The following is a 22,359-nucleotide window of genomic DNA, read 5'->3' on the forward strand; positions in this document are numbered from 1 at the left end:
GGAAAAAAAGGAAAATAAAAAAAAAGCAGAAGGGCTGTAGGTATCTTGGTGAGTAAAGCAGCAGAGCAGATGCTAACTTACCCTAAAACTTCAGAGGCATCATTGACATGTACCTCAACAACTATAGTTTAAACTGTTTCCAAATCCACAAAACCTTTTGTATACTTCCATATAGAACAGTTTATGTTGCTCAAGCACCAGTTTCCATTCTGATTAATGAAGAAATAAAAATGCAAACTAGCTCCAGACAACCAGCACACAAGTGAACAAACTGCCCAATTGCGCCTTAATAAAACTCTTTCTTCTCCCCTCCTTGTGTGCTGAAGTTCACTTGTTTTAGATGAGGGCATGAAGTCACCAAAAGGCAGAATAATTTCAAAGTTTCGTGGCCTTTTTCCTATTTTTGTTTTTTCTGGAATGCCGATGAGGACCGAGAGCCAGACTAACAAACTCACCAGGAAAGGATAAAGTATTCACACTGCCAAAACAAAAATGCCTAGAACGTTCTCCCCTCCCTTCCTTCTTCCCTCCGTCCCCGCCTCCCTCTCCTCCCACGGTTCTCCCGCCTCCCCCCAGCGTTACCTAATTTCTACACAAACACGCAGTTTCCATAAGCATCACCTTCCAGCAGCTCTGGACTCCTGTCCGATCACGTCTTGGTTTAGGGGAGCACAGGTGAAGAGCTACTACTGAGGGGCTCTGCAAGGTAATCGGCTTGTTGGATTTTTACTTTTTGTTTGTAATGCCTAACTAATAGTTAAGTAGATGGACCAAGAAAAAACTCCTGGCAAACTGTCTTGCTGGAATTTGTTGAAGTAGAAAAACCCTACTTTTCTACAATACAAAATTACAAACTTAGATTTAAAAACATTTTGGCTTGCTTGCTTGCTTCCTGCAGGGAAACAGAGGTAGTTTTTGAGATCAAGATCTAATTTAAAATACATAATCACTAGAATTTCTTTTAGTCATGGGTGCCAGTTGTATGTGTTTAAATACACATATGCATTCTGATTTTCAGTTCATCACATTAGACGGGTTTAGCAACTAGCAATCTACTGATACTAATCTGTATTTTATGCAGGCTCAAAATTGCCAAGATGTTTCTGATTCTTTCTCTGGTCACTGGGCTCGCCCTGTCTGCCTCTGGTGTCATGACAGACAAGGAAACTGACCCACTCCAGGAGTCATTGCATGAAATACAGAAACAAGTGAACGACCTGTGGCAGAATTTGCTCTACCCAGTAGCACGTGGTAACGAGACTGATGGGATGATGTACGCCACTTGTGAAATGAAGCCCAGCTCCAAAATAGATGCTGACAAGCCACAAGTGACTGGACAAGTCTTATTCAGGCAGCTTTACTCATATGGAAGACTGGAAGCCATTTTTTACTTGGATGGGTTTCCACTGGATAACAATCAATCTAGCAGAGCTATACACATCCACGAGCTTGGAGACCTCAGCAATGGCTGTGATTCTACAGGGGGACACTATAACCCTTTCAGAGTGAATCACCCTCGTCACCCAGGAGATTTTGGCAACTTTCTTCCTAAAGAAGGCAAAATCAGAAAATACAAAACAAACCTCTCTGCCACAGTCTTTGGTCCATATTCCATCATGGGCAGATCTGTTGTGATCCACGAGCAGGAAGATGATATGGGCAAGGGCAATAATAAGGCCAGTTTGGAAAATGGAAATGCTGGGAAACGTCTGGCTTGCTGTGTGATTGGGATAAGCAACAAGAACTTGTGGGAAGAGAAACTGCCTGAGGTGATGGACAAGAAGAAGAGAGGGCTCAACAAAAGAACATACAGCCAGGCTTAGGTGAAGTCCAAAATGCCAGCTACAGCCTGGGCAGCACAAAGTAACTCAGGCTGTGCTATTGCCCACTAAGATACATGGCTAAAGGATTCCCATTTGCTTGCTCCTCTATGCAATACATACCACTTCTGTACACCTTCCTTTATGTAAGCCTATCAATAAAACCAGCATCAACTCAACATTGTGAGTGTTTACTTGAAGGAAAAAGATTCCCTTTTACGCAGTTTGGGAGCTGAATGCATGTAAGCAAGAGTGCAGATGGATAGGGTGTGTGGGCAAAAGAATCTGTGCACTGCAAGTGTCTTTTAAGGGATCATTAGATACTAAAGGAAAAAAGTAAGAATTTTCCTCTCATGAGACACTATTCTGTAGTTAAGTGACAACTTGAAAAGCAGAAAGGTCTCTATAGTGTTAACAGTGTTGGGTGTTGTGTTGCAAGACCTTAGTAGTGGACTTCCCCTAGAAATAAGGGAAAATACAGGAATTTCTGTGTTGAACTTCAGATCCCTTATGTTGTTCTACTTGTATAACTCTCCGGTCTGTGCCTGTTAATAACACAGTTATATACAAAAGTTATAATGTTGCTTAGACAATGATGATAAAGTTAGCAGATCAGAGAGAAATACTATTTTCAGAGCAAAAAAATGCTGTGTTACTTCATACAAAACTGTAGGAACAAAGTCAGTTTGGGCTGGGAGAAGTGACAGTGAAAAAATTTAAGATCATTTTCAAACTTAAAACCCTCACTTAATAAGGCTTTACTTTTTGAATTTAACACAACTCAGACTATTAAAACACTACCCCATGGCTATCACTCATCTAATACTAAGAAGAGAAAAGGAAACAAGCAGGTAGAGTAAGTATATCAGGAAATGCTTTTATTAAAGACAACAAAATGTATTAATATCGTTTAACCATGTGCTGTTAATCCAGGCAGCAACAAAAGACTGGTTTGCAAATAAATTAAACTGCATAATTTAGAAAGCAAACTATAAAACAGAAGCTGGTAAACAAAATGCTATCTTTTAGAAATGTAGCAGATTTTCAACTTAATCTCAGTTAAGATTTTGAAATACATTCCTGAGCTGATAGGGATTAAAGAAATTCCACTGTCTTTATTATACAAATTCCCATATGCTTAAAAATAGTCTCACTTAGAAAGGAAGCAGCATTCTAAAAGATGCTGCTTCTTTCATTTTCACACACTTATTTTACGAATTCAGTGAACATCATTTTTCCAATAACCACATCATCATACTTTCAAATGAAATCCTTCTCACAGATAATGCACCTTTAGGTATGACAACTTCCTTAAAATCAGTTTGTGAAATGCAGCTTCTCCAAACTCCTGCCACAAAATTTCCTTCTCAGTTTGCTTCCCCAAAGCCCAACATCAAAAAAGCTTAACATGTCTGGTTGTGATTTCTGCACTTCTAAAGGAGTAGAAAAAGGGAACACAGGTTCCCTTAAAAAACAAAATAAAATAAAAACAAAACCACCCCTCCAAATCTAAGGTAGAGTCCACAAAAATCACTAGTTAAATTTACTGGGGAAAAAAAAATATTGCTATAATAGCACAAAAATATCAATTAAAGCAATATCCGAAGAAGATACTGACAAGAATATTTAATTACTTATCACCTAGTGCACCAACTTTTTTTTTTACAAGTCTTGCTTTGAAGTATTGTGCTCCTGGGAGAAAGCTAAAAATGTAGCTAAAATACACATCTGCTAGAAGAGAAAGGAGAGGGCCAGTATTGCAGCAGTGGCATCACACTGGAAATGAGGTTTTCAGAGATCTATGTGTCTTACTGGAATTTAGTGACTGCAAAGATTTAAAAATGGCATCTAAGAGGTAGAATGGTGCGAGGACAATTAGCAAGATGCCCTAATTGTTGGGTTGTACATCAGTATGCTCCCACAGAAAAGACATACTGAAAAGAATCAGCAAAGGAGGCACTAAAAAGCTGTTGATCCAGCACTGCTTCAACCTTACACCAAGCTCTTCATTAACTAATAGCATTAACTGGCTCTTAAGGGACTGTGAGCAAAAAGCTCATTCTCACATCTCTGGGTCAGGAAAGAAACAGGACAGAGAAATGGTAAAAGACCCTCAACATTTCTGAGCTCAACAGATGAAATCTTGACCTTCTTAGTTGCTTGCCTCAGTTCTGGCTGCATTGATGTTTAGCTCTGTGCAGGATCAGTCTGAAATATGGAAAAAATATATCTCAAACAGAATGCTACTTCATGTGACATTCAGGCATTAGAGGAAAAAATCCTGCACATTCTCCTGGAGATTTTAGTTTCTACAGCTCTTTTTCTTCTGACTGTCACAAAAATGAGTCAGTAATGCAGTCAGTTACAATTACTGGGAACAGCTTAACACTTTTGAACTCTTAAACTCTTGGGTTTTTTTCAGGTAATTAGGAATTTTAATGGTGAGCAAAATAACAAAATAAAAACTTTTTACTGCTTCATGTCCCTAATACACTTAACTATATAAGTTTTGTTCCTAAGGACTGCTGCTAAACATCAGTGGAATGTTGCAATGTTTAATTCCCCTTAAAGACAAAGTACACATATTTGAGGAGCACTGTAAGTATGGCTTTACATCCTGCAGACAGACACTGAAAGGGTTACACAAATGCACCTGCTAGGGAAAACACATGAGAACAGAGACAAGCCACATTTTTCACCTTCTGACTATCACTCCTTATATTTATATATAATAATTTATATACAGCCTTTCTTCTGCTGAATACAAACTCTTCATGGACTCTGACACCTTGATTATGGCAGCACCTGCTAGCTCATCTTACACATACAGAAGAGTTTGTCAGTACTGCTAATATAAACTCTCTTTATTCAGTAGCTGACAAGTGGGCTGTAAAAACTTGCAGCTGGCAGTTATTTGTCAAAGAAGTACTCAATCTGGGAGGGATTTTCCTTTTTATTAGTAGTATTTTATTAAATTTGCTTTAATTCTCTCTGATTGGTTTCAAGTTCTAGGAGTGAGAAATGAACATTTACAGACAATTAGGTCCCAAGCCAGCAGAAAAATTGCCTTGACGACTGCTGGCCCATAGAAGCTCCACAGCTGCAGAGACTATTCCTTATGCTACAAACAGGAGAGGAAAGACCTGCCTCCCCTTCCCCAGCAGCTGCTAACTTCAACATTAAGTATTCCCTCATTGCTGCCTTCCTAGAAGCAGAATGGCACAGCTCCAGCATCAGGACCAAGCTAGGGAATAACATAGCAGCCCCCTTTTCCCCCAGTTATTATAGGAATGTTTTTCTATGACTAAACCTCTTCAAGAGAAGAAGTTTTAAAAAGTAGCAGCAATGCAAATAATCCTTCTATCATACCACAGACTGGTGAAATGAGGAGGAAAGGAGGAGTTATCCTTAATTCCAAGTAATAAGAAAATTAAAAAGACACGAAATTCCTTTAGAAAGGAGAGCACAGATGGAGTAGGCTGAAACCTATCACCCATTAACTAAGCCCAAGAGGCTGTTCCAGCTCCTGTAAGTAGAGGAATGCAATTCCAGAAACTGACAGCCAAGTAGCTGGACAGGACATCATTGGTTCTCCTCGTGCTGTTTACTTTGCTTTAGAACAGCATTGCTGTTTCTCACAGTAAGACTTCTGGCTTCTCTGATGATATTTCCTTCAGAGCTTCGTTAAATTGGGCTCTCAGTATCTGGTGAAATAACTCGCTTCATTTTCATGAGATGAGCTGGGGGAGGAAACGAAAAATTTTGTACCGTTGAAAAAATAAAAAGGTATAAAGGTAATGAGAGAACAATATATAAGGAGGGATGGTTTTCAGAAACTTTGTGTAAAGGAATAGTGATCTTATTTCTAAGGATGTACTGACAGTCACTATATGTAAAGAGAAACAAAACAGTCTAAGAAAGAAGCAAAAGCTCACAGCCTTAAGATGCTTCTCAGTTTCTCACTCCAAATTTTTCATCCTTGAGAGACATTTCTCAACATTAAAATACAGTCCAGCACTAGGACCATACATGTTTCAGGAGCCTAGTGATAAGAAATAAATCATTATCACTGGCATCTTTACTACACTAATGTAAATTACATCAATCTATATAGAAACTTCAAATCATTACAAAAAACCAACATGACTAAACCTCAACACTAATTCTGTCCCTTAGGTAATTTACAGTTTTGGTGCACTACAGACAGAAGGAACAGAAAAACATATTTTTTAAAGAATTATTAACAGTTCAGTATAAAATAACCCTACAGCACAGTATTTTACTGATCATATCTGCAACAGCACAGACACTGCACAAGGATTACAGTGAGAAGCTTGAAGGCCTGGATTTCATACCTCAAGCCAAACTGTTATCCAAATATTCACGGTTTTCAGCAGCATCAGATGATTTCTTGTTTTCAGATCCAGAGAGCTCCTCAAAGCTGTTATTTGTGTCTGCAGTTTTAACACAGAGCCCTCCATGCCTTCCAGCGTCCTCAGTATACACCACTTCCATGGTGCTGCTATTTTGATTCCCTCTTTCATTTGGAATGTCACAATCTCTCTCTAAGGTTTTGTTATTGTCTTTCAGGGCCTCAGTTTCACCTGTTCGTTCATTCTCAGAGTTTGAGGGATCCGTGGGGTCAGATGGATCAGGGCTGGAAAGTGGGAACTCTGTCTCTGATGAATCATTAAGCTCTGCTCCAACTCCCACGTTTTGCTCCCCCACAGGAGCGCCTCCTCTTTTCCCTTTCAGTTCTGCAACTGTCAGTTTAATTATCTGACTTCCAAGCTTGTTTATGTCTTCTTCCTCAGAAGGCAGCTGGGGTAATGAAGGGTAAAAATGTTTATTTTGGATTCTGTTATTTAAGTTTGTTCCCTCTGGAGCCAGAGACTCACTTGCAACAGCATAAGTTTCATCACGTTCTCCCTTCTGTTCTGCTGAAAGAGAAATGGAACAGCAAGATACTCAAGTCAGTTGGAGGCATTTTTTTATATACCAGTGCTGGACCACAGAGATGTTTATCTCAGTAAGGTATTTTTAAGAATGCTTCCCTATCCCTCCCAGGTCTATTTCTTAAACAATAAACAATTAACACCAAGTTTCTTGCTGGATTTGGCCCTATTTTGGATCCTGTCTTTCCCTAATACCAACAGTTCTAAGAGTTAGACAGTATCATACTGTAGAACAGCAAGGTCAGGAAAACTTTTCCAGAGGATTATCAACTCCAAGCACTTAGCAATGGAAATTTTTGGCACAGCTTACCATTAATCCCCCCATCACTAACAGTTTCAGGGGTTAACATGAGCTCCATTTATTTGGAGCTTTTCACAGGCTTTCATCCAATAATGAAGTTTTGTTACTGATCCTGCAACATTTCTCTGAATATAAAATAATATTTTGATTAGGGTAACAGCATAAAACAAAGCAGCAATACAAGAGTTTTAAGTATAACATTTTACTAAAAGTCAAACTGAAGAAAGTGTCAAAACAGAGAAAAAAATCAATGTGCAAACAAACATCCTTGTGAAAGTCTCCTTTAACGTGTCCATTAAAGGACAGGAAGCCTCATGGAAAGTAAGCTTGCAAAGTAAAGTAAGAAAAATTAGGAAATGCCAAAAATAAGTCTGCCTTGAAGAGCTTAAAACTACTCTTGTTGTGCAGATGCATTACCTTTTAGTATATAAGAATTTACTCAATTTCTCTTACTGGAATCCTGCTTCACACAAGGATGGGACTGCCTGGCTGCAGAGGACCAGCCTACGGTCTCTATCATATCTGCCTCATTTGGAATTTGGGAGCTACTGAGTGAATGAGACCAGGGTTGGTAAAAAGGAAACTGACACTCTTACTGACATCAACAAAGCTAGGAATGCAAATCTGAAGAGCTGGAATTTAAGTCTGTGGAAAAGGCAGGGATAAATTAACTTTCAAAAGGTGATCACCCACTGGATCTAAGCCTCATTATCTGAGAAGTCAGCTGGAAAACTAGGAGCTTGATGTGCAATACTGCTCTGCTTGTGCTGTACATCAAAGTGCTCCAAATGAGCCAAAATGTATGTACCTCAAACTAGCATTCGAAATTAGCAGTGACTCTACCTTCCTCTTGCCTCAGTTTCCTCCCTCTAACGTAGAATAACACCAAGCTATCATCTTGCTGCAATCTTCTGAAGATAAATTGTCTCAAAGCACTAAATCACCAGAGAAAAGTTCATTGAAGAACAGCACTGTTTTCTTCAGGAAATGCCTGAAATAGCACCCAGGCAGTACAGCAGGGACAAGGCATTCAACAATGGAATGGAAAAACCCCAAGTAGCTGTTCGTTAGCAGCTGTGATGCTCAAGTATAACCCGTCCCATGACACTACCCATCCTGTGCATTGGATAAAGTGAGATTTCATGGCACAAGACAGGCTTTAATTCATATGATTGCTCTCTGTCATTATGCATGTTCACACAGGAACCGCACAGTAGATACTAGAGACATCCACCATCCAGCTTAACTGAAACAATGACAAGTGCAGATTAAAGGAGGCTTTGATGAGTTAGGGTAAGCAGATAGACTGGATAAAAAAAGCCTACAAAAGCCTTCTGATTATCTACAGCTCTAGCAAGAGCAACACTTGATGCATTATAAAAAGTTCTGATGAAGAATAAATGTTCAAAAGCTAAGAAGATTTCTTGGGTCAAACAGGCACCAAATGTCCATGCTACTCTTTAAAGCTGACAATGTGACACGAGGTCTAATATATAATGATAAGTAAGAATTTCATTACTATTCTGGTTATCAACTGTTTTCACTCAACTGATTATTCAAGGGATAGGAAAATATGAGTGGTTTTGTTTTTATTTCAGTAATCCTTTAACCAAGAGCATATTTGTTTGGTGCATGATGGCGGATGAACACGCTCCTGTGTTCTTCCCAGTTGCCAAGGTCCCCCAGATTTTGGAGGTACATAGTATAGGTAAAGAATTGCAATATGCACCAAGTTCCTAAACCTCAACAGCAGTCATTCTCTGTGCAGAGTAGTACAAAAGGTACCTATGTATCGTTCCCATACAGATGCTGACTGCAGAGGAATTGTGTGACTCCAAGCACAGGGATATGCCTCACAGCTGAAAACACACTGCTTCCTTTTCAGGCTTTGAAGGGAAAATGGCAGCCCCAAACATCCTTCAGAAAAAGCATCTGTTGCAGCAGAACAGGCTATTGTTGTGCCACCTACTGCTAGAAACCATGGTGTCCCCTGCACAGCTGGTCGTACATATGTGCTCATCTATGTCACCAAAAGGTTGGCCCAGTTTAATTATCACAGAGGTAACTTTTGTCTCAGTTCTCACTGCAGGTTATCAGATATATTGGGACATAGGAAAGGGAAAACCCAAGCTGTTTGTGCAGGCAGAACAGTTTTTAACCTGTTTTAACTCAATTTCTTAACCTGGTCCAGTTTAATGACAGAATTTCTGTGATTAACCTTGATTCTCATTATGGTCATGGGACAGAAAGGAGAAAAGGAGGAGAGGACCTATTTGGAGCTGATTCTTCCTTGTCTGTCTTTTTCCATCCAGGGCTATTTTCTTCTGCTCTTCTCTTCCCCTACCTATCTTTCTGCTCCTGCTCCATATCCCTTTGTTTATACAGTCCCTACACTCACTGTGCCCATTTCTCATCCACCTTTCAATATTTTTTAGTCACATCTTGCTCTCACTTACCGGTGTTCTGATTCCTCACCTCTGTTCTCTGACCTCTGCTCAGCCACACGCAGGTCCCTCCTCACTCAGACTTCCACTGACTCTGTCAAACCCCACCTACTCTAGTCTTCTCACCACTTCAGAGTCTGATTTTGGCCCTTCTCTCTCTGCTCCAGGACTTTTTTCCCTCTAAGTTTACTTTATCTCAAAGGAATGGTGCACACAGAGTTTTACCAGCACTGGTGGCACAAAGTAAGCTCAACAGAATAATTTGTTTGTTTGTTTTTCAAATGATGATGAGATGAGATTTGTAAGTGAATCATGTAGAATGAGGTGCAAACTCCGGACTACTTCCTCAGGCTGGAAACCTTTTCCCTAGATTTCAAATTTCTGTAATTCTAGATACAGTAAATGCTTGCATATTTGAAAAAAAATCCGAAGAACAAAACCCAAATTCAAACACACAAAAGACAAAAAAGCCCATCAAAAAACCCATGTGGTCATCAGTACTTAACACAAAAAAGAAGTTATTTGACCGCCTTAAAAAAACCAAAACAGCTAATGTAGAAAACACAGCATGGAAAGCTTCAGCCCAGAGCAAAGGTTTGGCAGTGTTACAAAGCAACAGCAAGAGGGTCTGATGAGATGGGACAGGAAGATCAGACTGCCTGTCTGACCAGCCTGTAATCACAACTGTAATACCAGCTTCACCTAGGACAAATATGGAAAGAGCATAATGCCACGAAATAAATACTTTCAGTAACTGCAGATTTAATTAAAAATCAACAATTAAGTAGGTAAAAGAATGAATATTTATGAGTTATTATTACTCACCAGAGAACTATTCATTACAGTTTCACTTCTTATTTTTAGCAAAAATATCAGCTGATCAAGATTATAAAAAAAGATCAGCCTTGCTGTCACATTTTATCAGATAATGACACGGACTATAAAGTCAAAATTAAGCCACAATCTATTTAGTTTCAGGACTAACAAATAAATTGTTTATGATGCTTCATGGTTAGCTAAGAAAAATCTGGGCATATCATAATGTCGTGCCCATTAAAGACTTTATCCAAATGCCAATAAGCAAATATAATAATCCATCTCCCATCCATTATGAAAAAGTAAGGAAAAACAAATCAAGGTTATCAGCATCTGACAAATAAAGTTAAGCTTGACTTTGAAGAGATGTTAAAGCTTGGTATTGGAGAAGGATTTTTAACAAAACACATGTAAGACTATGAAAAAAGCAGTAAATTTCTCTGGGAAATTGAGCTGGGTATTTCAATTTACCATGTGCAATCAGGAAGCCATTCATCTAGACTTCACCTATAATGCAGGAAAGTGCTAAACCAGTTCCACAGACTGCTTCCTACTGTGCATTTTAACTGAGGGGAAAAGTGCAGGAGTCAGTTAACTGTAATACAGATGGCATGAATAACTTCACACAGTGTCACGTTATCTAGCAGGAAAATTCTTTGAGGTGTAAGACCTGAGCCCTAGCCTTATGCAATCCATTCAGTAGTAACTTTTCAGTCATTTTTTTGCTATTTTTACTGGGACCATCTATCTGTTTTACTTGTGGATGATGTGTGATCCACAATCACTCTCTGTGATCACTGAAACTTTGCCTTCTGCTATCCCAGTATGAAAATTTATTACATTTGATTTGGAAAGAAATGAGTGCTCAGCTCTCATCATGTTCTTCCATTTCAGGTGCTCACCTTGCACTTCAGCTCTCTGTGGCTTATCAGCAAATGCTAACAATGGTGACCTGGCCCGCTGTATCACAGGCAGGGTTGGGTCGCTGAATGTTATCGTATCCTTCCCACCTGGAACAATCACAGTGTTAGAACTGCTGGTTCACCAATTACAACCACTGTGCATCAATGATATTCAAACATACCCTACAAATTTTTAACAGTGTTATTGAAAAGTACAGAACAGGAAAAGCATCTCAAATGATCCTTTCACAGCATGGAAAAAAATCCTCTTTACTGGAGCCACAATATGCACGGCAAAGGCAGAAAAGCTGTATGTTTTTATCTGCAGTACTCAGTAAAGGCCAGATTTTCAAAGATCAGGTGCTATATGCAGCAAATTGAATTAGCAATTAAAATTCAATTAAAAATAGTAATAGTCAGATCATACCAAAGTAATGGATCACTTGCATGCTATTACCAGCAAGTATTCAGCACTGATTCTTTACTCTCTATTATTCTGTCTCATGTGATACAAACAGGTTCATCATTATGGAGCTGTATGCTTCAGATTTACATATTATCCTGCAATGTTTCCTTTAAAAAACCCTAAAAACTTTGCATAATTAAGAACTGAGGGAGCAAACAAGTACCCATTTCTGGGAAACAGGAGGGATTTTAATCTTAAAATTCCCAAAACATTTCTGAGCATTTTCGTTTTAAACCAAATGGAAAAAGGCAATTTTCCAGTTCTTTTGCAGACAAAATAGTGCAAGAAATCCTTCATCTGAGGACTCTGCTGTAGATGCTTAGTTTTTACATATTTTAGCAATGCAGAAAGCAACACCTGCAGATCCTTTAGGAAGTGCTCCACTATTCAGGATGCTCATGTTTATAGTGACTGACACTACCTTAAACCTAGAGGGGAAACAGCAGGAAATGTGCAAGATCAGCTAAGCGTGGTGTTTGTGTGGCCTCCAGAACAAGTGCCAACTGATAAGTAATGGCTGGGGAGGCAGCAAGATACTGCTCTATTTATCTCCATGAGAACCGACATTTATGTAACAACCACTTCGCCCCTCTAAATCTGTTTGTACGTTTCACCTTAAGGCAACATCCTAAATCTAATCACCCATCCAAGACAAAGACTTTCAAGAGAACACCAGGTCAAGAGATACCTGGAATACATCCAGCTCTGAGAAAGTTCTGGTGCATGCTAAGGAATAATGAAAGTCAAGCTGCTCCCATGGAGTCTAACTGGACGACTCCAATTCCTAATTCCTTTTAAGGGCACTGCAAATACCTTGATCCTGAAGGTAGTAAGGATCTTTTTATACCCTTGCCATGTCGGGCAATACACTGCACCAATATGAATGCAGTTAGTGCTTTTGAAGCATGGATCTTGTCAAAATTTGATCCCTCTGTCAAGTATGCATCAGAATTCTGCCTTTGCCAGATTCAGTAATAAAAACCAGCATTAACTAACAGCAAAGAGGACAATCCTCCCACTGTAAGATAAAATTAATTAAAAATATAAAAAAAGGCAAAACAAATCCAACCAATATTTCAAAATGCAAAAGCTCCTAAATGAATGTACTTTCCTGTAACAGTGAAGGAATTTTGTGTTGGAAGAACCAAATCATAGAGGAAACTTGTGATATGAAAATACCCAACAGATATTCACACAGAGTCAGAAGCAGCCACATACCCCAAAAGATACAAAAGAATCCAGTGGAGGAAGTAAAAAGATGATGAAAAAAAAATGCGTAGAGGTTTTAATATGGAAGTAGAAAGCAGAGGCTTTTTAGTTTATTTAATCAAAAGAGTAAAGCCTGAGCTGAAGTCCCTGAAGATTGCGAGACAAGCTTCACAAAAGATACTTCTTGACTTCCAGCCAGCATTTACACGGTAAACACATTTACTTTCACATTTTTCTCTGAAAACCAGCCTGGTTACAGAAAAATAAAGCTAAGCTCAGTATCCACACGTCTTTACAATAAATGTGGCCCAAGGAGTCTGATGAATATTTATTTATTAACAGCAATTCACATCCATTCATGACGGAGGCACACAGGGGTACTGCTGCACTACATTCTGTGAATCATGATCTGAAGTTGGATTACACACAAAGAATTTCAACTAGCTGCTGTCTAAGCTCAATTTCATAACTTATATAGCTTCATGTTCCTCTAATGAATTTTTCAAGGACTATAGTGAAAAGTATACAGATCTCAAAATACATATAAGTTTTCAGTAGTAGTAAATTTTTCATTTTCTCCTCCAAGGTTGAGTATTTTCTTATAACCTCTGCTGCACCCTATGCCTGGAACTGGCTACAGCCACAGCAGCTGCAGAGCCCTTTAATTCTACCCTGCCTCTGCTCTGAGCTGATTACTGCAGGGCAAGAGGCAGCATTGAAACCCTCTCTTATCATCCCACACAGAAAAAGGCTGAGTCATATTTGGCTCTTTCTTAGAGGCTTTTTCCAGTGGAAATCTGGAATTTTCAGGAAATTATAGATTTAAAAAAATACAGAATTACCTATCTGAATGCCTAGTGACATCAGATTGCGAAAAGAATATGATGGTGTTTATTATGTAATGTTATTGAATACATTTAACTTATTTGTGTGCATATTTCAACCACAATGTAGCCAAGACAAAGCAAAGAATTAAATGCTTCTATAAACATCACATTCTCTGCTTCCTTCTCAAGGGAAGTAGGACCACAAAAAGAAAACCAAAGCCAAATCTATGCCCAAACTTGCTTTCTTTTCTGCAATGAAAACAAACCTCACAAGATATTCATTTAACTAAAGCCCATTTTCTAAGCAGGACAATATAAAGTCTGGTAGGCAGAAATTCCACAGGGAATGAAATTTTACCTTCTCAAAAATTAAATAGGCACTTCCTGTTGATTAGCTTCCCCATAGTTCATTCATGACTTTCTCAAAAAGCAGATGACAAATATGTCACCTATGATATATGACACCTATGTATGAAAATCAGAGGCATTCAAGATCTTTCTTCAATAGGATCAAGCATATTAACAGCACTTGGAAGATATTATTATCATGGTGACAGTATAAGTTATAAATGTTATATAAACAATGATGACTAAGTAGGAACATTAACTTCAGATTAAAATCCTGCAATTTGTAATGTGCATTTCTTTCAGTGCTAGAATGAACATCAGCTTTTATCTGCACTTTTTTTCAATGACAAAAAATTCCCCTCACAAGCAAATAATATTTTTTCACTCTGGATTTAAGACTGACTAGATGAGATACTCTCCATGTTCTGCTCCTCACCCAAGCCAACACTCAGCTGCAGAATCCATTGTGGTATTCCCACACTAATTGTTACACAGTGCTGTTTTATGGAGCGGATGCTTTACATGCTCTGAAAAGAAAACTGGTGACCCTCCAGGTGTTGCAAAGCTCTTTTTGATCACCTCAGGATTAGAGTGCACTTGGAAACAAAGGTGCACTCCTGATTTAAAAGGCAAGCAAAAAAAATCAACAAAAACCACAGCACTCAACAGAACTCACACTCCAGTGTAAAATTCCTTTTAAAATATTTAAGATTATCCCCTCTTACTATTTTCCTTAATGCAAATGAATTTTCATGTAGAGCAGCCTCTATTTCTCCTGTGGTCATTTAACTCATTTGACTGAACATCATAATCTGCTGGATATAAAAATGTTCAGGTAACATTTCCATTTATTTACATGCAATGACAATATTTAACGTACTGCTAGGATCAGTTACTAGAAAAATATGTTAAGCAGAACCTACTCCCAAATCCCACTGAGACATTGTAGCTCAGGCCTTCAGGCAGCAAAAGAAAGGAAGGAAAGAGACAGTTGTTATTGTATAAACATTAACTTGATTCTTTACCTACATTGATCAATAGGGTGTAAGAAGTTCCCACTTCCATTTTTCAAACTACATTTTGCAAACATGAGAAGTGCAGCATTTATTAGTGTAAAAATTTTATGGAACACTGGTTTTGAAAAACAAAACAAACCCCTACAGTACCTTGAACCGGCGAGTTTGAGAGATGTGTTTGTAGTAATGTACTAAACTGCATTAGCAAGGTCTTAGACAAACATTTCACCTTCACCTCTTGGAGAATGTGGGGAGGCACGAATGCACTAAGGACACTACACGTGTTAGGTGACTAACTCTGGAGAAATGTATGAAAACAGATTGGGACTTCTAGTTCTGGAAAGAGTCAAGCAGGACTGAGAAAGCCCAAACAGGCAAGCTGAAGCAGAAATACACAACATCAGCCCCAACAGGTTTGTTACAAGGGCTCTTCAGCTCTGTCAAACGTTTTCTTCTAGATGTACAGGTTAGGTGGAAAAAGCAGAGCCAAAAAAACAGAAGCCTAAACTACTCTTTCCCACTCTTACTAGCACTGATAGGAATCTGTAAACAACAAAGCCTAATGATGCAAACACCACCAGTAAAGTAGCATAATTTACAGTGGTTATGGAAGACACAATTAGGTGCAATGGGAAGACAAGAAGCCAAAAAGTAAATGTAAATTAAATATTGCACATTTTCGTAACAACAATGTCTATTAGGAAGCAGATTAATCTCCCATTACTTGAGTAATTTAAAACCAAATACAATACTTAAGGCACTATAGGGAATAAGCCAGTTCTGGAGAGATGGACTAGAAAATTTAGGACTATTTACATTTCCAATTTCTAGGAGTTTATGATTCTACAGAAAAGCATTTAAAAACAGTAAAAAACAAAATCTATGTTTACAAGAAGTACAAAATTAATAAATAAAATTGGCTGAAAAACATAATGACCAATAACCTGTGTATCATTTTATTCAATGTTTAAATAAAATAGTTCACTTTTTTTTTCCCTGCTGTCTATGGAAAGAATTTGATTATTTCAATATTTAAACTTTTTTTTAGCACTTTTCATGTCCTTTTCAATACATATTTGACTTAAGAGTTTACAAAGTCTAGTGATTTTTGCTTTCCACTTCACATTTATTAGACATTTCTAGTTTTGCAAATGTGCTCAACAAAACATTCACAAAATAACTGTCATTAAAAAAAATTATGGCCAAACTTCTCTTAAATGCTAACATACCCTTGAAAATGGAATAATACAAGTTATTAGCTTGAAATTTTACTAACCTGGAAGACTCCACAAGCCAGCGATTTCCAAAGTTCTTAATTTCTTTTCTAGTTCTGCCACTCGATTACCTAGAATTCTTTGGGAAAAAGAATAGTTGTGATACCAAGGTAACCAAAGCCAAATTACTTATATGACTACAGCTTAATTTTTAAATTGCTACTTAACTAGTGCAGTAAACCTGTATACAGTCATCTCTTTTTCACTAACAGCAATGGACAACCTCTCCCAGAATTAAAAGAAAATTAAATATATTTGTCTAATCTATACCATGCTTTTAATAAAGCAAAAAAGCCTAGGATGTACTGGACATTCAGTCTTTGCAGAAAAGAAAAAGAAAAGCAACTCACAATATTTCTATCTTCTTGCTTGCAAATATCTCTTTATTTTCTTTATAGCTAAAACCAGAAGGTAAAAGCTACACAGACAAAATATGGAAGACTCAAGACAACATCTAGATTGACTTTGAAGTTCCAAGATAAAACTTTTGCTAGTCCTTTATTCAGGGAGTTTTCTCTATCACTAAGATTGCTTAAAATGGCAAGGAATATTTTTTCTATTACACTTTTTTTTTTTTTTTAAAGCATTGAACTGCCTTCTACTTTACTAAAAAGCTTCAAGCTCTTTAGTGCCTTTATCACCCACTCAGTATTCACTGTATTTCTCAGGTCATGTCTTCTTTTGTATCTGACTTCATACACAAATACTATTTGCAGTTAGTTCTCCTGCAGGATTTAACTCTTAGTCTTAATTCTCTCTCCAGATCAAATGAGAGATTTCTATCTTGCAAAGAAGGCTCGTTTATCCAACGAATTTTTGCAAGCGTTTCACAGGCACAGCAAGTCTGCTAGAGTCAAAATCTTTAAATAAATCCCAAACAATACTCACTAGACTGAGAAATCTAGACAAGGCACCAATTCTAAACATGACAGCAGAGATTATGGACAGCAAGTTTTACTCATCAAATTACAGCAACAGGATAAGTCAGTTAAATTTGCACTGAATGCTGAGAAGCAGCATATCCCAGCCCAGCAAGGCAATAGTATCTTCCTGTGCATACCAGAGCTGTGTAATACTGCACTGAGAGCTCCTCAGCAAGGGCTTTATGTGCAGACATTTGAGCACACTGGGAATGTCATTACTGACAAGACGGCAGATGCTGGAAGAACACGAAGAATAGCACGCCCAGAAAATATCAAAGGGGCTAGAAAAATTTATTAACAAGGAGTAAGCATTTTTGAAATGTCTACTGTGAGTCTCTTGTAATGACACCATAAAAGCCTATATGTATTTTAAAGATTACAAAAATATCAAGATGAGAGACCGAATGTAAAACAGAAAGAGGAGGCTTGTAATAAACATCAAAGAAAGCACTGAGAGGTACAGGGGGCCATCAACTAAAAAGAACAGTCCATCACATTCAAAAGCAGGGGAGAAAAGACATATCAATTATGTTTATTTCCCCACTGAAACCCAGTATTTCAGTAGGTTAAAAAGGTGATGATGGATCTACTACTGTCTTCTCCAATTAAATGCAAAATTATTCAAGTCTAAATTTCACTTTCAGAATGCTTCCATCTGGTATGAGAAAGCCTTAATAACACTGTTTTCATAACCCTGATATCCAGCAATTGGGCTCTGCAGTACAACACAAGAGCTGACAGCAAAAGGCAAGGAGCAGCTTTCAGGAAACTCCACCTTGCACACTGGGAGCCCATTCTCACCTTCCTGCCTAAGGCCTCACAAAGGGTCAGCTAAGGAACGTGGAACTCCCCAGGCTTACAGGGACATGATGTAAGACTTCTTCCTCATCATGTTACTTCTGGCAGGAAGCTGACAAAACAATGTTGATTTGGCTAACGATTGTCACTACAAAGGAGACAGAAGTTTAGCATTATTAATCCTTACTATTATTGTCAGTTCACCACTAGTTCCAGGGCAGACAACGGGGAAGGATGCTGCCCTCCCTGCCAGCTAGCCATACCACAGAAGGAAACTCACTCTTCTGTAATAACTTATTACTACTGCTCCTGTTATTCAGGTAACAACAGCAAAGTCACTTTTCTCTTGCTTCACTTAAATTTTGTAATTTATTTATCAGCTGTATCACACTATTTCTAATGGTTTTGGAAATAATATATCCTGATAATACCTACTGAATCCTCAGAAGAGGCATTGAGTTATTTTTTTAATAATTTTTGTTGCAGGTTCTCATATAAAAGGATCATTTTGTGTCTCAGAACTATGCTTGGCAACAGTGGAGGACAATATTTAACACCATTCCTTTCATTCAGGAAGAGAGCAAAATACATTCAGTGATGAGTATCATTCTAGTTTGCTTAAAAAACCCATTTTCCCAAGACAGGTATGGGAGAAATAAACCCTAAATAAAGCTGCAAGTTCTTACAGCAATAAATTTCTGAAAGATAAATGTGTAAGCTATTCTGAACACAATGTGGTTTATCACATTTCTTCCTTTCCCCTGAGACCTCCAGATAATTTGTGAGCTCCATACATGCTGTGGGAAGACTGAGTTGTGGTGGCCTGGGTAGGCATTTTTAAAGGGGCTGTATCAGTTGGTAGCACCCAATTCCCTAATCTCTTCTTTTATCTGTAGACACTGAACCAGATCCTTCAACTAAAACAGAAGGATCATGTCACAGACACAGGTGCTGATAGCTATTTCCATTGTTCTCTGGTCCTGTGCCTGTTGCAACAGGGGAGTTAGTATAAACCTCCCTCCAGGATAAGGTTTTACAGAAACTGTTGTTTGTGCAACAGCAGCAACACTCCCACCTGACTTCAGAAGCCTCTTTCTGGCTCTCTCATGCTTTTCAACGTACATGGCCATGATCTGAAGGGAGCTGTGCTAATTTACAGCACCTGAGCTGCCTTCATCTCACTTTAATTTAGATCTTGCTCCAGAAGACATACACTCTCATAGAGATTCCATCACCTAAATGCCTGTAAATAGGACTGTCACAGTCCCATATCTGGCCCTACACATCACATGGAAACATGTGCTCAAGTTACAGACTGACACAATCCTTTCTGTAATTTTGGACATGACTGAACTTGCCCAAGTTAGAAATGTTAAAATTAGTCCAATATATCTAACCACCAGAGCAGCTTTTACACTGATCCAGCTTGCACAAGTGCTGGTAATTTCAGGAACGAATTGCACTAAAAAGAACATCTAATAAATGGTTTATTGCTGGTAGAATAAAAAAGGATGTTTATCCATTTGCTAAGCAGAGCTAGGACCATTTGGTTGTGCATTTATGTAACTGTTTAATCTCGCAACACGCTGCTGCATAGAGAATTAATTTACAACTGCCTCTTCAAATTAAGCTAATGGCCTTGTGAAGAAAAACACAGGACATTACTTGAACTTAGCATTAGTACCTACCAACCACCTTGGAAAAACAATCTTTTATTTCCCAACAACTTCTTTTTTTTCCTGAAAACTGGGGACAAAAAATAAAGGCTAGATTTAGCCTACTTGTTCCTAGGCACATCCTCCCACAGTTCCTTTTTACATGCCACATCTTTAGAAGAGTGGCAATAATAGTAGTGTGTCTTTTCCAAGAACAAGTGGCAATGGATTTTTTTAACAACAGTGTAAGAACAGGAAGTAAACTTCAACAGAACATCCAAATTCCAATCTACACTAAAAAAAAATCCATTGTCTTGTAATTGCTTCAGTTATTCAGAAAGCAAATCCAACGTTCTGCTATTGTAAACTTATATGGCCAACTCTCAATCTGCAAGCTACCAAAGAGGTCTAGACCTTACAGTAGGTTAACTGTATATGGGGGAAAGGAAGTTCATGTTGTCTGAAAAATCTCATTTACTGATAGTGAGAGAACCACTACTAGGTCATTCACCCATCAAATATCAAATGCAGAATTTCTTCCACGAAATGAAACAACCACCCCAAAATCTCATGTTCTTTACTTAATAAATCTCACTTTCTTCAAGCAGCAATCTGAAAGAATAAATGTGTCTTCCAAACATGCTCTCTGCACAGGGAAAGACTGCTACTTTGTAATTTATGTAAAACTTTTTGTCACTACAAGTCCCTCTAGCCTCACATCCTTCTCAACTTCCTATTTTGATTGGAGAAACATCTTCAACAAAAGAATGCATCTTCTACTAGTACCAGTTTATGAACCTGTCCACTTAACTTGTGCACTGACTGTAGTCACATTGAACCTTCTCCAACAAGCGGGCAGTTTCTTTCCCATTTTCACAAGTCAGCAGACTTTTAACTTTTTACACGGCAAATAAGTGCCCTCATTTATTTGTATCTCAAATAAACGATGTTTATCCTTGATGTCCTACCTGTGTTTCCCTTTTTCACATTAAATTTTTATGTCTTAGGTGTTTCCACTTGTAGTGGTTCCCATTCCTCCTAGCTCCTAAATAGCTTCTTTAATCCACCTAAAGCCAAAAGTGGCAAAAAGAATGAGAATACTACATAGGAGTGTTTTTGAGGCTCTTCACTCAACTTGGTCAGGACTTCTCTTTCTTTTTTTTCCCCTGAACCACCCTGAACTGAATGTAACACTACAGTTCTGAGAACACTCCTGACCCTGGACTGATACGGATTGTCACTTCCCTCTAAGACCTGATCTTCTGTTGGCCACAGAATAGTAGTTTTTGCATATATTCTGTCTCTACTCTGATTAGTTACATATGACCAGTTGGACACACAGACAAAAGAATTGTAGCTCCTCATGTGGGTTATCTCAAGACAACCCATACTCAGTAGTTGAAAGCAGAAAGAGTAGACTCAGAAAACAGTCATTTCAGTGATATTTGAGAAATGCAAGCGACTGCATATCAGCAAAGAGAAATGCATAACTAAGAAAGAACTTTGCAAAAAAAAGAAAAATTGTGAAAAATAAAACACTGGGTAGTGATACAGTATCACGATGTAAAAGGCAAAGACTAGTTACACTTGGAACAATAAAAATTGTTCTCTGGATTCCTTCTGATGTTACATTAGCAGTAAGAAGGGAGTAAGCAGGTGTTAGCCCTTCCTTAGCACTACTCTGTGCAGCAACTCCTCTTGCATTACACGACAAGAATTGACTGAGCTGCCATCAGTTAGATCTGGGTTACATTTTCACCACTTTAGTCTCCCTTTAGCTGATTAGGAATTTGTTGTTTCAAAAGTATTAAAAGTGGCTATTAACTGCTCCACCACTTTTGTTGCCACATCACTCAGAATGGTGCAATGTAGTCTGCCTAGTATCTAAGTTTCAATTTTCAAAGTGAATCATCCATTCTAGTGTAATACAGTTTACTTCAGTACTACTTCTTTTCAGGAAAGATGTCTGTCTGTTGCTGGCATCTGGTCCTGATGTGCTTTTGAGAAGCCTGAATAACCTCTGATTACCAGTAGTGACTCAGGGTTAAAAAAAAAAAAAACAAACCCAAAACAAAAAACCCACCAACAAAAAAAAGATAGGGGGTGAAATTGAGCACGAAATCAAGGAACACTTCCTAGCTCTGATTTTTATACACTGTATATGAACAATAATATCAGAATGCCACAAAATGTGTCCAAATTTTTTATTTTCTGCCATGAACTGTAATATGGCTTCTTTGTAAGCCACAAAGAATTCTACTGATGAGCAGAACAGTTAAGAGTAAACAAATTCGCCTTTAAATTTCAGTTCAGATGTTTCTAAAAAATCCATATAGTAGCAATCCAACTGTGTTTATCTCCTTCAACTTTTACCAAACTAACTCTAGGAGGAACAGGTATCATCTGTACGACACAGGCCATTGAGCATGTGTTAAATGTTACATTAACCCTTTCAGACTCTCTTCTAGGAGCAGCACTTACTAATCCCACCAGTAATTATTAGAAAATTCCTACATTGGCAACCAATTACCACATATCTTCTCTCTTCAGTTCAAGTCCTTCCTCCCAGAAGCTTTTCTTTAGCTGTCCCTACAGGCTTCCTGCT

The 22,359-nt window shown here is 38.2% G+C and overlaps 2 protein-coding genes across 5 annotated transcripts in view; one reads left to right on the top strand and one right to left on the bottom strand.

The window, feature by feature from the left end:
* The first annotated feature begins 568 nt into the window (after positions 1-568).
* On the top strand, positions 569-1,999 carry SOD3 (superoxide dismutase 3). Its single transcript, XM_014891499.2, has 2 exons — positions 569-706; positions 1,082-1,999. Exon 2 carries the CDS (start codon positions 1,098-1,100, stop codon positions 1,821-1,823), a length of 726 nt encoding a protein of 241 aa, XP_014746985.1. The 5' UTR covers positions 569-706; positions 1,082-1,097; the 3' UTR covers positions 1,824-1,999.
* Positions 2,000-2,672: 673 nt separating this feature from the next.
* CCDC149 (coiled-coil domain containing 149) overlaps positions 2,673-22,359 on the bottom strand; it is a 51,374-nt gene continuing 31,687 nt past the window's right edge. Inside the window, exons 10-14 of one of the 4 annotated variants that reach the window (XM_088163229.1) lie at positions 16,381-16,457; positions 15,012-15,044; positions 11,239-11,346; positions 6,176-6,757; positions 2,673-5,560 (exon numbers count right to left, since the gene is read on the bottom strand). In XM_088163229.1, coding sequence (XP_088019355.1) covers positions 6,177-6,757; positions 11,239-11,346; positions 15,012-15,044; positions 16,381-16,457 — 799 coding nt within the window. In that variant the 3' untranslated portion in view covers positions 2,673-5,560; position 6,176. Of the gene's footprint in view, positions 5,561-6,175; positions 6,761-11,238; positions 11,347-15,011; positions 15,045-16,380; positions 16,458-22,359 lie in introns of all 4 variants that reach the window. The other 3 variants (XM_088163228.1, XM_014891495.2, XM_014891493.2) reach the window with 3 other exon arrangements.

The sequence above is a fragment of the Sturnus vulgaris genome, chromosome 4 (assembly GCF_052056855.1).
Source record: "Sturnus vulgaris isolate bStuVul1 chromosome 4, bStuVul1.hap1, whole genome shotgun sequence".
NCBI classification, from domain to species: domain Eukaryota; kingdom Metazoa; phylum Chordata; class Aves; order Passeriformes; family Sturnidae; genus Sturnus; species Sturnus vulgaris.